Source organism: Neophocaena asiaeorientalis, unplaced genomic scaffold (genome assembly GCF_003031525.2).
Source record: "Neophocaena asiaeorientalis asiaeorientalis breed wild unplaced genomic scaffold, Neophocaena_asiaeorientalis_V1.1 scaffold667, whole genome shotgun sequence".
Lineage (NCBI taxonomy): Eukaryota > Metazoa > Chordata > Mammalia > Artiodactyla > Phocoenidae > Neophocaena > Neophocaena asiaeorientalis.
In genome coordinates this window covers 400,070-413,144 of record NW_020173385.1, presented here as the reverse complement: position 1 = coordinate 413,144, position 13,075 = coordinate 400,070, and the positions used below count along the sequence as shown (strand labels likewise).

The 13,075-nt window shown below is 56.9% G+C and overlaps 1 protein-coding gene across 2 annotated transcripts in view; it reads right to left on the bottom strand.

Annotated features, from left to right (window-relative positions):
• Positions 1 to 644: 644 nt before the first annotated feature.
• Positions 645 to 13,075, bottom strand: part of STARD8 (StAR related lipid transfer domain containing 8) — a 31,696-nt gene continuing 19,265 nt past the window's right edge. The window contains exons 2-14 of one of the 2 annotated variants that reach the window (XM_024746607.1): positions 12,766 to 12,934; positions 11,706 to 11,787; positions 10,668 to 10,731; positions 8,045 to 9,435; positions 7,180 to 7,353; positions 6,026 to 6,185; positions 5,349 to 5,547; positions 4,738 to 4,948; positions 4,355 to 4,469; positions 3,847 to 4,071; positions 2,633 to 2,850; positions 2,356 to 2,532; positions 645 to 2,207 (exon numbers count right to left, since the gene is read on the bottom strand). In XM_024746607.1, the coding sequence (XP_024602375.1) occupies positions 2,090 to 2,207; positions 2,356 to 2,532; positions 2,633 to 2,850; positions 3,847 to 4,071; positions 4,355 to 4,469; positions 4,738 to 4,948; positions 5,349 to 5,547; positions 6,026 to 6,185; positions 7,180 to 7,353; positions 8,045 to 9,435; positions 10,668 to 10,724 (3,045 nt within the window). In that variant the 5' untranslated portion in view covers positions 10,725 to 10,731; positions 11,706 to 11,787; positions 12,766 to 12,934 and the 3' untranslated portion in view covers positions 645 to 2,089. The remainder of the gene's footprint in view (positions 2,208 to 2,355; positions 2,533 to 2,632; positions 2,851 to 3,846; positions 4,072 to 4,354; positions 4,470 to 4,737; positions 4,949 to 5,348; positions 5,548 to 6,025; positions 6,186 to 7,179; positions 7,354 to 8,044; positions 9,436 to 10,667; positions 10,732 to 11,705; positions 11,788 to 12,765; positions 12,935 to 13,075) is intronic. The other variant, XM_024746608.1, reaches the window with a different exon arrangement.

The following is a 13,075-nucleotide window of genomic DNA, read 5'->3' as shown; positions in this document are numbered from 1 at the left end:
GATGAGGTGATCACCGGGCTGTTTGGCCCAAGAGGAAGCTGAGGTTCAGAGAAAGAGAAAGAACAGGACTTGTTTACCCCAGGCTACTCAACAGCGCTCAAAGGATGCAAACAGACTGATTGCAAAGCCTGTACTCTCTCTCTAGCTGCCCCTCGGAGCTTGGGGATTTTATGGCTACAGCGATGTGGCAAAGAAAGCAGGAAGTCTATATGAGGGGCCTCTCTTTGCCGGCCACTGGAGCCAGGCCAGGGGCTGCCTTGAGGCACTGAGACCTGTATCAGGCTGGCTTATGGGTAGAACAGGGTCCCCAAGCCTCTTGAGCCTGGGTCTCTATTCTTCCTCCTTCAGCTTGAGCCATGTGCAGCAGGGGAAGAAAGGACAGCATAGCAAAGGCATCCCTCCATAGGGCTATCGTCAGGATGCATGAGGTCATGTTGGGGGCTGCTCAGAATCCTGCCTCTCCCCAGCCCCAATCATCTCCCGAAGAGAAAGGCTGAGGCCCTTCCCCATTTCTCCTGCGGCCTCCCTCAAGTCCTACGTTGGTAACACGCACAACCTCTGACCCTAACACCGAAACTGCATCGTAATTTGCCTCTTGTCCCTGGCCCATCGTCTCAGCAAAGACAACCACACAGACAGAGCGCATCTGTAGGAATGCTTTATTGTTCCACTAGGGGTGGTCACACGGACCATGCTCTCCACCTCCCCTGTCTCATCTTAAGTGCCCTTCCCGCCGAGGCTTTCCAGACCCCTGCCCCCACCCAACAGATTATGGTACACTAATGATAGAATACGTGTGTGTGTGTGTGTGTGTGTGTGTGCGTGCGTGTGTATATATAGATGTGTGTGTGTATATATGTATCTATATATATACACAAATACATTTTTTATATTCTGACTGTACAGTACTTACAGATACAAATAAAATAGATAGATAGATAGGTTTAAACATTACAACTGACTGGCTGGAACCCATCCCACTCCAGTTTATTCAGCCAAAAACGATAATAAAGCACCAGCTGGCGTTTGGCGTTTGACCTTGCACGTGAACCAAGATGGTTGGTGGGTGGGATGGGTCAGGTTTGGATCAAGCCCCAGCAGGCTGAGATGACATTATGCCCTTCCATCTGACTGGCTGGCTGCTTGAACCAGGGGCCAGGTCTCTGCTGGAGGAAGGGACTGTCATATCAGCCTGCTAACGCAGGCAGGAAGAGCGGGAAAAGCGACGCGGACATCGATAGTATCTCCTCACCACCATCTGCTTTTGCTCAGCCCGTGTGGTGGGAGCGAGGCTGTTTACCCTCTAGACATGGCAGTGCGTGGCCAGTGGCTACACAGGACCCCAGGGAGTGGCAGATAAAGTATGGGGCCCGAGTCAGGGGAGATTGGTTCATTGGTCTCTTGAGATCTGAGAAAGGAAGGTTCCCCCCACTCTCACATCCCAAGCTATCCCAAATCGTCATGTCACCTACTGGGACCCATCAGTGCCTCCTCTTTGAATCAGCCTCATAAAAATCAGCATCATATTTACACAAATCAAACAGCTCATGGTGGCTGGGGCTGCCCTGTGCTCTGCCCCTGTGCCTATCCACTGCAGTCCAAATTCTCTGCAGAAACCAGTTTAGGACCAATGTTGGGCCCAAAGGCACTACCAGAACCTCCTGTCCAAACTCAAAGGGACCCTAGCACCAAACAGGATGGCTTGGCCTCTCAGGATGGCAGAGTGCTAGGAGCACACACTACCCTCCGCCTCCTCACCCGCAGGCGGAGGAGCTGGGAAGGCTTCAGACTGACTGGTGGCTCCTTGGACTTGAAGGGCAGTAGCCGTCTTCCTGCTCCAAAAATGACTCCTCTCTCTCGGGAGGGCAGAACACAGGTTTGGGGGTGGAGGTGGAGTGGAGACAGGACACTGAAATTCTCTTTTCCTTCCCTGTACATATGGAGGAGCTTCAGGAAGTAAGGGCGACCGCATGGCCTTGCCTCTACCCTTGGAAGCAGCATCCATCCGAGGGCTGCTCTGCTCTCATTCCCCCTCACTGAGTTGGTGCCAGGGGGCCTGAGTGGTGCCAATCTGGGACCAGGCCAAGGCTCACAACTTTGTCTCAGGGCCAGCTGCTTGCAGGGTCGGGAAGGAATCCCGGATCTTTGCCACCTCCATGGCACACAGGTGCCCGAAGACTTTGTTGTACCAGTCAGGAGAACGGCCCCTGGGGAAGTAGAAGCAAGAAGCCATGAGCCGTGGGTACTTCCCTGGAGCCCTTGCCAGGGACAAGGAAGACAGGACTTGCTCCCCAGGATCAGGGGCAGGGCGTAGAGGTGGGGGGGGGGCGGCGCAGGGCTGAGGTGGCCTGGTACCTGAGGTCAGCGCGGCAGATGTGAGTGAGCCGGGAGCGGCCCAGGCCGCAAGGTTCCATGAGGTACTGGGAAGTGAGCATCAGGGCCCGCACCCCCGACTCCGGCACGGGTTGCTCAGGATCCAGGGACTGAGAGACGAGGAGGCAACCCCCACGGGGCAGGTCAGAGCGCCACATCCTGTGGGGAAGGGACACACACATTCAGCTTCCTGGCGCCGGTTCCCACCCCACCTCCTCAGTCCCCCAAGTACAGCAGGGTGACAGCTCAAGCCCCTCACCGGAGCACCACGAAGTCGCGGCAGGGATGGGGTGCCATGCTGTCGGTGACGTAGTGGTACAGCTCCACACCCGGCATCAGGGCTTCCAACACCTGGGCCCGCAGAAGGTCCTCATCCCAGAGGGCCCTCTCCCGCAGGACGCGGTGTAGCACCACGGCCGGAGGGGCAGCCACTTCTGTGGATGCCTTCCACACACACAGCGGGTGCCCGTCTGGTGCCTGCGAGCCACAGGAGTGGGGACGGGGGAAGCTGTCAGGGCCGGAGAACTCCCAATCCACCCCTGGGCCCCGGCCTGCCCTCACTCCAGCCCCCAACAAGGGAAGGCGGCAGGACTACTCCGCTAACCCCAGCCAGATCCAGACAGGCCAGCCCTGCGCTCCCTGTCCTCTTCCTCCTTTCCAGATTTCTGCTCCTCCGCCTGCTCAAGAGCACAAAGAGATGACAGGACACACATTCTCTGAGGCCTACGAGGCTCTGGCAAGCAATGGGCACAGTGCTTGGAATTTCTGGAACTGAATATGGTGGTCATCCTCAAGGAACTCCCCGTCTAGTGTGGGAAGCGGAACACGTGCATGGCAACAAACGCCGCCACTTCCTGAGCCTTTTGCATGTGCCAGGCCCTGTGCGCGCCTCTCACCCTGACCCTGTAAAGAAGCTTTACTATGACCGGTTTATCCATGGCAAACCTTGGGCCTGCAGTGTTACTTATAATCAGAATCCGAGAAAGAACATGGCTAGTGCCAAGAGAAGGACAGAGGGAAGTCACCTCCAGCCTGGGGTATGACTGGAGGCTCTGAATGGAGGAGGAGCGTATCAAGCTGGGGCTGAAGAAGGCTGCGGAAATATAATGCTTGGGGCAGGTCCAGGCAGGAGGACAGCAGGGGTGGAAGCACAAAGGTGGAAACGTGAGGAGCTCAGCGTGACTGCAGTGCAGGTAGGGATGGCAGGTGAGGCTCTAAAAGTAGTGACATGTCTGGAGTGGGCTTTTGGGAAGATAATTCCGGCAGGTGCTCCCTGAGAGAGAGAGCCCTGGTCTCATTTGCTTCTCACTTCCTTAAGGTCCTCGCTCTGCTGGCTGACATTCTCCAAGTATCGTATCAGGCGGAAGCACAGCGAGACAGGCGGGGGCAGCTCCTTCCTTGAGGATCCCCGCACACAGCCTGCACTCTGCCCTCTCCCGGCCCCACGGTCACCCTGGGCAGCGTGGTCCTCACCTTCTTGCAAGCCAGCTCCGTGTTCTGGGGCCCTGGCACACTCATCCAGCCCTTGAAGCGCTCAGCGGCATCGCGCAGCAGCTCCTGGATGCTCTCTTCCATGTAGAGGCTCAGGCTCATGCCAGAAGCTCGGGCCTGCCGCAGCTCGGCCAGGGCTGGGCCCGGAGGGCTGAGCTCAGCTGCACTGTAGGAGCCACACAGTTGTAGCACCATGTCCTGGGGCACCTGGGAGAGCACACACACACCAGGCTGGGGGCCATGGGAAGCAGCAGAGTCAGGGATGCCCAGTCCCAGAGCCCACGGGGTCTGCCAGGTTCGTTTTAAGGGAGCGGAGAGACCTGGCTACTGCGGTGTGGTAGATGAAAAACTTCGTAGGGGAAGAGCCGAAAGCAGGACGTTGAAGCATTATGTGTCAAGATGCGCCCTATCCCTGACTAAGGGTGCAAAGGTCAGGCATGTTGCTTCTGCCGGGTCTGGGAAGTAGGCACCATGGCCTAGAGTGACTCACCTGGAAAAGTTTCTTGCAGTCACTGATCATGTGTGACAGGCCCTGGGTGGCAGCCATGTTCTCACTCAAGTCCTTAGGGCCTGGCCGGCCAACCAGGCTACGTTTGCTCTTGATCCTGGAGGGAAGGGCCAGGAAGAGAGGCTGGCACGAGAGCACAAGCCAAGCTCCCCAGAAGCCTGTGTGCCAGTCCTGAACACAAAACAACCTGCTGCCCTTTTGAAGACCCTGCTTCACACCATCCAACCAGCCCGGGGCCCCTGAGGAGTCAGGCTGGCCCCTTGTGGTGATGCCTGGGAACTGCAGTGCCAAGCATCCAGGGCCCAAAAGCCAATGGGGCCCAAACCCTTCCTGCTTGGCCCTGCCAATGCCTTGCCCTGTTTCACCTGGGGGAGGGGTTATCCTTCTTGGAGACGTTGAGGTGGAAGATGGAAGGTGCCAGGCACACAGCCAGGTTACCAGCTGTCATCTGGTTTTCCTCAGCAGAGGCAATGTCGCTTAGGAAATAGAGCAGGGTCTGTAGCACCTCTCGGTTCTCATCGGGGAGCAGCAAGGTGGCGGCTTGCGCGGCTGCCAACCATTGATCCTTGGGGAGGACTGTGAGGAAGGCAGACAGAAGGGCTTCCTTATTCCCCGAGAGCCGCTGGCAGCAAGCTTCCTGCTTCCAGGAATGCAGAAGGCACAGTGGTCCCAAGGGGAAGTTGGTGAGGGGGAAGGTGGACTCTGGGAGGTCTCTGGGTGCTAGATCAAGCCCGGCTGTAATGCGAAGCATGAGCTTGGGGAAGTCCCTGCCATTCCTCAGGGCCTCAGTCCATATAATGGGTTTGGGGCATAGAATGTGGTCTCTAAGGACCTTTCCAACTCGGCATAGTAAATCTTCCACTGAGCGCATGGGCGCAGCTACATTTGCCTGCACAAGGTTTATGCTCCACAAGCCCTAGGATTCAGGGAGGCCGAGAACCTGGCAGGTTACTGAGGATAGGTGCAGGCGACTCACGCTGGTAGATCTGTAGGAAAGTGGTAGTGAGCTTGCTGGTGAAGATTGGCTCAGGCAGGTCCCGGAAATACTGCTTCAGCAGGTCAGCCACATCATAGGCAGACTGGCCCTCGTAGCAGACGTTGTCGGGGGAGGTCTCATTCATTTGACGCAGGTTCTGGATCCTGGACTTCACCCCGGATTTGCGGAAGATGCCCACCTGGCCCGTGCAGGGGAGGGAGAGAGGGAGACAAGCAGGGGTGGGAGGGAGACTGTGAGGCCAGCCCTAGACCGTGTGTGTTAGGAGCGTAGGCCACCCCAGAGACATCCAAGCCTGGCAAGCTTCCTGCCGGGCAGGGTAGGAGAGAAACGGCAAAACCAAAGAGAAGGGTGTTTATAGCCTTGGGGCCAAGGAGAAAGATGGCTTTAGTGGAGATGAGTAGGAGAACGAGGACCTAGGCTAAGGCGGGCTCCTGGAAGGTGGGGGCCAATGCGCCTGGGCCAGAAAAAAGCTGGCACAGAGCCGGGCAGAAGGGAGCTTTGGGTCCATCCCTGTCGGGCCTTCCTGAGGATAGGAAAAGCTTCTGGTGGGCCAGCCCAACCCAGGGGGAAGGCCAGAGCAGCTCCCCTCCCTAATCCCTCAGCCTTGGACTTCCTTCCCATCACCACCTCTCTTCGTGCTCCCCAGAAGGCCTCACCTGGTCCAGGCACTGGCTACGCAGGTAGCGCATGGCTTGCTGAATGCTCTGGGGTAGTGGCTGGCCTGTGCGCTGCACATGGATGAGGGGCGGCACCCCAAACACGTGCTGACCCCGGTAGTCCGGTGTCTTGTTCCTCTTCATGAACTTGGGCACTGACCTGTTTGGGGGAGGGACAAAAGATCAGGAACAAGGATGGGTCAGGCCCAGACACAGCTTGGAGACTCTGTCTGCAGTCTTGGGAGACTCAGGTGTGGGTGAGCAGGGTAAGAAACATGCCATCTCCCCAGAGGCAACATTCATTGAGCACCTGCTCTGGGCCCAGTCCTAGGGAGTCCCAGAGGAACACAGGGAGCTCTCAGTCTGGTCAAGGAGATGACCGCATTGACAGGCAGTGACAATGCATGTGGCCAGGAGTATGCCAAGAACTTAGGGGAAGACCCACGAGGGAGGGGAATTGTATGTACCTAGGGGGTCAGGGAAGGCTTCAGAGAGAAGGTGGAAATTCAGCTGGCTCTTAAGGGATGGGTAGGCCTTGTCCCAGAGGATAAATGGGAAAAAGACATTCCAGGCAGAGAGAACAGCATGGGCAAAGGCAAAGAGGCAGGAACAAGAGCGTGGTGCATTCAGAGAAGGGTGACTAGTCTGCTGGCCTGTATGGTGGTGTTGCTTGGGTATGGCGGACTAAAGAGCCTGACAGATGAGGCGGGGTTGGAACGTGAAAGGATCATGATGGGAAGGAAACTGGACCGTATTCTTTGGCAATGGGGAGCCACAGGAGGGTATCTGTCAGGAGAGTGACCACCAAAGATGCATATTAGGACAATCTCCCTGGTGGCAGCGTGGAAACTGGGATGGAGGAGGAGGAGGTGTAGCTGGGGGGCCTGGGATCCCAACCCCCACCCCACCCCTCCTCATTCATGGCACACACTCATGTGAATCCCATGTGCATCCCCCACAGACATACATTTGCCACCCAGAGCCACACTGACCTCTCCAGCCTCCTGGCGCATCCCACCACTCCACTGGCCCAGGGGCTCCACCTGCCTGCACCCACCTTCTGAGGGTGACCCTCCCAGGGCCCTGGAGTGGGGGCAGAGAGGGATCCAGGACTTGGATGAGCAGCTTGGTGCCCACCATGGCCCAGGACTCACCAGACCCAGCCCTGTTTGTGGGGGACAGTGTACTTCTTCATGAAGGCGGTGAGCCGCAGCAGTGAGCCCTTGTGCAAGAGGTGGATCTGGCTGGCAAACTGCCGGTTGATCTCCAGCGACTCTGAGTTGAGGCTGGGCCGGTGGGAGTTCTGGAAGCTGTGCCAACGGAGCTTCCTGGTGAGGGGTGAGGGGGTAGAGAAGGCCAGAGGAGCAGGTTTCAGTAAACCTTAGTAAAATTGTGTTCTTCTGGTCTTTTTGTTTTTCCCCAAAAGAAAAAATATACAAGGAGAAGGGACCACTGTCAGCAATGATGCTGGGCCCCAGGGTGGAGAAAGCTTAGTCTTGGTTTCCAGGGCTGCACAGCGGCCAGATGCTGTCAGAAAGGGTGGCACAGGGCTCAGGCCCATCTAGTGCCAGCAAACAGTATCAGTCCCCCTTCCTTTCAAGACTGCAGTGGAGGGGCTGCTCTGAGAAACCCAGAATAGTGAAGCTGGGGATCAGAGACCATCTCCTGTGATGCCCTTGATTTACACATGGGGCAACTGAGACCCAAAAGGAGCCACAGTTTGCGCAAGGCCATGGCAGAGGCAGGTCCTGAACCTCACATTCCAGATTCCTGATCCCATTACTCTTTCTGTTTCTCTTCTGGGACTGGATTCCAGCTGGCAATCACTCAGCCCCTAAGAACTTGCCCCTGCGCCTTGTGATGAAGAAATTGGCTTGGGGGAGTGAGGAGGGAAAGAGGAAGGGAAGAGAGAAACGGGGTAGGGGGAGAGATGACGGGAGGGAGAGGGACAGGGAGATGGGGGAAAGAGAGAGAGAGGGACAACAGAAGCCCTGCCCCAACCCTACCCTGAACTCCCACCTGTAGGGTCTGGTAAGTGAGGCCCCAACACCTGAATCTCGTCGTTCACGGGGTGCCGATGCCTGGAGTCCAGCCAGGGACCCTGTGGCCTCAGTCTCGTTTGTGGAGTTCCCGCTACTGTCCAGCTCACTGGAGGAGGCCACAGTGTCAGAAATGGAGTGTCCTTCTTCCACAGACAGACTGGAGGCAGAGGTGGGTTCCCCGCCTGAATTTGCCTCCTGCTCATGATCCTGAGCCAAGCCGGGGGCCCCGGCCTCTGCCAGTGCCAGAAGTTCAGCCTCAGCTGGGGCCTGAGCCTGAGCCGGGACTCCTGGCTGGACATCCGCCTGGCCCAGGGCTGAGGACTCCCTGAGGGCTGGAGCCTCTCCCTGGGCCCGAGCCTCATCGGTCTGGCCTTCCACTCCACTGGTGGCTATTTCTACTGATGAAGTGGCTTCCTCCTCTTCTTCCTCTTCCTTATCTCCAGGCCCCAGGTCTGGGTACATGGCCTGAGACCAGAGCTCCACCCGCTGCTGCAGCCCCCACACGTGTTGGAGGATGTCATCCAGGTGAGTGTGGCTGTCCCCACCCTGCTCCTTCTCTTCAGCCTCGGCACCAGCCAGGACAGGCTCAGCTGGGTACAGCTCAGGCATGTTGTCATAGGTGCTGGCGTGGCTGCCCGTGGAGCCACAGGAGCCCCGGCGCCCTTCATAGCCCCAGCAGCTACCTGGCTGCCGATCTGCCAGGTGGTGTCCACCCTCAGGGCACAGGCTCTCAATGGACAGGGAGCGAGGGAATGTGCCTGGTTTGTGGTCCCTGGGCACGTGCACCAGGCAGTCACCCCAGTGTGCCCGCTGAGGACGCTGGAATGTGGCCACAGGCCAGGCCTCCCAGGCCCTCTGGGTCTCAGTGCCACTGCCACTGGCTGAGGTGGCCGCCCGGCTCTTGGCCCTGTAGAGGAAGCCACGGCGACTTCGGAAAGAGGTGGCTTTGGTGGCCTTCTCCGAGGCGGCTGAACTACGCTCTGGCTCTGCTTGCCGGCTGCCACCCTTTTCCTTCCGCCTCAGAGACTCAAGGTGCTTGAGGAAGCTCCGGGAACGGTGCTTCTTGGCTTTGTCTTGTGGAGTCTTCTGGTCCTGAGTGGGGCTGAGGAAGGGCCGGCCACTTGGGCTGGGAGCACAGCCTAGCAAGGGCAGGTCCACTGGCTCGGGTGGTAGGCTCACAGTGATGGCTGGCAGGGAGGTGGCACTAAGCTCAGTGAGGACGCTCTCACAGCTGGAGGTCACTGGCAGGCCAGGGCTCGGTGGGGCCAGCAGGTCAGAGGAGCCCACGTGAGACCAGCGCTTACTTTCTCTCTGGAAGGCCCAGTGGTTGCTGATGGTACAATGCTCTTCTTCCTCTGAGTCTTCATTCTGGGAAGGGCGCCACAGGGTGGGGTCAGAGGTGTCCAGCCCACGAGCCCTTGCTTGGGCTCCACTCTCTGCCTCCAAGCTCTTGGGGGACTTTGGGGCAAAGGGCCCTACTCTCTGGCTGAGAACACGTCCTAGGAGGGGGGAACTGGATCTGGGATTGCCAGAAGAAGCTAGGAGTCATGGAGGAAGCCCAGATGGAGGGTAGTGGTCATCTGATCAATCAAATTCTTCCCCATTTCATAGATAGGGAAACCCAAACAAATGAGAAGCCACTTGCCCAAGGTCATACAATGTCTGCAGTAAGTCGGTGACAGGGCCAGGGCTAGAATCCAAGCATCTTGACCTCCTGTTCTCAGCAGCCTCCCAGTGAGTCTCTAGCCTATACTCTTAGATTCGAATCCCAGAATGGCAGAGCTAGAAAGGATATTTTAGATTTTCTAGTTTTCTAATTTGCAAAGTGGGGAAACTGAGGACCAGAGACGGGAAGAGGCTTGTCCAAGGTCACTGAAAAGTCAGTGCAAAGCTGGGACCAGCCGCCAGGTGTCTCCTGCTTCCCGGGCCAGTGCTCTGGCAACTTGGAGATGGCAGGACTCTGGTAGGAAAAGCTCCAGAGAAAAGCCACAAAGCCTGACCCCAGGGAAGGATGGGTTCATCCGGCCCACATTCCAGGGCTACATGCAGACCAAGAGCCCTCTCCGTTTCTACAATCCCAGATGGGCGGAGTCAGAAAGGCCTCTGGAGACTATTAATGCCACCCCCAATTCACTGCAGAGATGGAGAAAATGAGGCTCAGTGGGGTAAGACCCTGTGGGGTGAGGTTGGGGATCCTGACTTCTAAGACCATATAGGCCATGATTTTCCATCACATTATTCTGTCTCTGGCCCCTAGTCAAGGAATTTTTGCCATCACAGAGCAGTGTAGGCAGATGGATTTCCCTGAGGGACGGCCATCACTAGGTCAGGTTATCAGTAAGTCCAGGAGGTAGGGGTGGGCTGAGGGGGGGTGGGTAAGGCTGCGGGCCAAGGTACTTGTTCTCACACCCCAACTTTGAGACCAGGCTCACCAAAACCCAACAGCCCCATACAGCCCCCTACACCCCACTCCCAGGCTGGAGCAAGGCAGTGCTCCAGACAGCCCAGACTCACAGGACACTGGAGCTAGTTTCATAAGTGGTTTTTGTTTGACCTGGGTTCCCCACAAGACCACAGAGCCTACTCTTGTCCTAACTCACCTGCTTGCATTGAAAATGAACCTCCAGTTTCATCGAGGCACAACTGTTCAAGGTCATCAGCCTCCTGCAAGGAAACAAAGCAGGGTTCACTCAAGGGTCCCAAGCCCCAGAGCCTGCAGGACACAGCCTGCCGAGACACTCCCGAGACGCCACCCACTGCTTTGCGTGCCCAAGACATCAAAACTTCTCCCAAGTCCCCGTGTTCATGAAGGTTTCAGTGCCAGACATGATGCTGTGGAGATTATGGGCTCTGCCCTCTGGGAACATATAGATAGATGTGGGAAAACCCACTACAGAAATGGGACATGTTCAAAAACAGAGTAGACAGAAGGCACAGCAGGCACACAGCGGGTGGGACAAGGAACTTCCATGAAGGCAGGGGAATGCAGTCAGGGAAGACTTGCTGGAGAACAGAAATAGGATTCAGAGGGAGAGAGAAACAGGGACTCATATACCAGGCTTCGATAAGAGCCTGTGACAATGTAGAGAGGGGGAACGGTCAGTAAACAGACCAGTGTGTGTGTGAGGGGAGGACTGAGGCTGATAAGGTCAGTCAAAGCCAGGTTGCAAAAGGCCTCAGGTGTCATGCTGAAAAAGCTCTGGACTTCTCCCTGCAGACAGCGAGACATTTGAAGCATACGAGTACACACTGGGAAGCTGACTCTGGTGGCTATAGGGAAGTCGGATCACAGCAAGGAGGGGGATGCAGAGCCGGCAGGCAGGAAGGCCAGTTAGGAGGATGAATCCAAGAAGTCGTGGTTTGGCCTCAAACAAGTAGAGAGGGGACAAATCAGAGGAATGTTTGGAGGCTCTAACTGAATGGAAAAAAGAATCAAGGCTAGACCTTGGCTTTCTAGTGCCTGGGTGGGTGAGGATGTCACAGACACAGTAGACAGAGTGAACAGCGTGACTGCACCAGATGAGTTCTGTTAATAGGCAGGCTCCTCCTCTGTCAGAGGGGACAAGGATTGCTTTTTCCCATGAGGAAGCCCCAAGCCAGGCCCCTGACCTCCCAGGCCTGGCCCTTAGCACCCCTACCTGCACAAGGCCCCCAAAGAGTCCTCGTCCAGAAAACCGTGGTCCTTCTTCACAGAGCCAATATCCACAGGAAACGAACCTTCTGTATGCCAGAGAAAAGCCAAGATGAGTCGAGGGTGGCAGGTTAGAAACTCAGTGCCAGCGACCCTTGAGCGAGAAGAAGGGGGCCCAGGAAGTGGGGAGGCAGGCAGGCAGGGGAAAGGCTGCAGCGAAGGAGGGGCCCAGGGAGCTCATGGTTGGCCGTTGGGGGAAGGTCAAGGAAAGGATAGGAGGGTCAAGCTGGACAAGAGGACCCATGCGTCAGTTTTGGCAGGTCCATGGGGGACGGCAGGCTCGAGGCCCCGAGTGGCTGCCAAGAGCCCATGTGGGCTCCTCCAGTCCCCTCTGCATCTTGGGCTGCTCGGACAGGGAACCTCTTCCCTGACCCAAAGTGAACCGGGGAGACCAGGGAGAGAGCAAGGACTGTGCGGCGTGTGCAGCCAAACAACACCTCGCTTCCACTACTGCTCAGAGCAAGGCCACCCACTCCCTTGGGTCTGGGAAACAGGAAGGAGTGGGGGAAGAGGAAGTAGCATCCCCAAATCCCACACCTCTCTGCCTTACTGGTAAAACAAGCCCATGGACTCATTTACTATTATTAATTGAGCATCGACTTTGTGCCAGGCACTGGGGACACAACAGTGAATGAGACTAAACTGATCCAAGCCTACATGGAGTTTATATTGTCACAGGGGCAACAGACAGTGAACAATATGTGAGAGAAACAAACTATGCAGTTATAAATGCTAGCAAAGACATGAGCCAGGGTGACGGGGTAAAGAGAGGCCTTGCTAAGGTGGTGACTCCTGAGCTGAGCCCTGAAGAGCGAGAAGGGGTCAGCCGTGCAAAGAGCCTGGGAAAAAGTCCCAGGCAGGACCAAAACTAAGGCTCCAAGGAGGGCTAGAGCCTGGTGTGCGCAAGTGGTAGAAAGCAGCCCACAGAGTAGTGAGCAAAGCAGAGAGAAGTATGTGGAAGCTGGGTGACGCAGTCTCGTTGGCGGGAACAAAGTGCTGACACTCACTTCATTCTGGGTGTGCTATGAAGCCAGCGGAGGAGTAACACAGAGCAGAGTAACCGAGTAATGTGGTCAGGACTGCACTTCCAGGGTCCCTCCAGCTGCTGTGCATTCAGAGTAGAGGACGGAGCACAGAAAGGAGGCTGCAGCACTAGGCCAGGCGAGCGGGTCACACCTATGTGGCAGTGAAGGTGGTAGGAAGTGGATGGATTCAAGATATATTCTGGGGCTTCCCTGGTGGCGCAGTGGTTGAGAGTCCGCCTGCCGATGCAGGGGACACGGGTTCGTGCCCCGGTACGGGAAGATCCCACGTGCC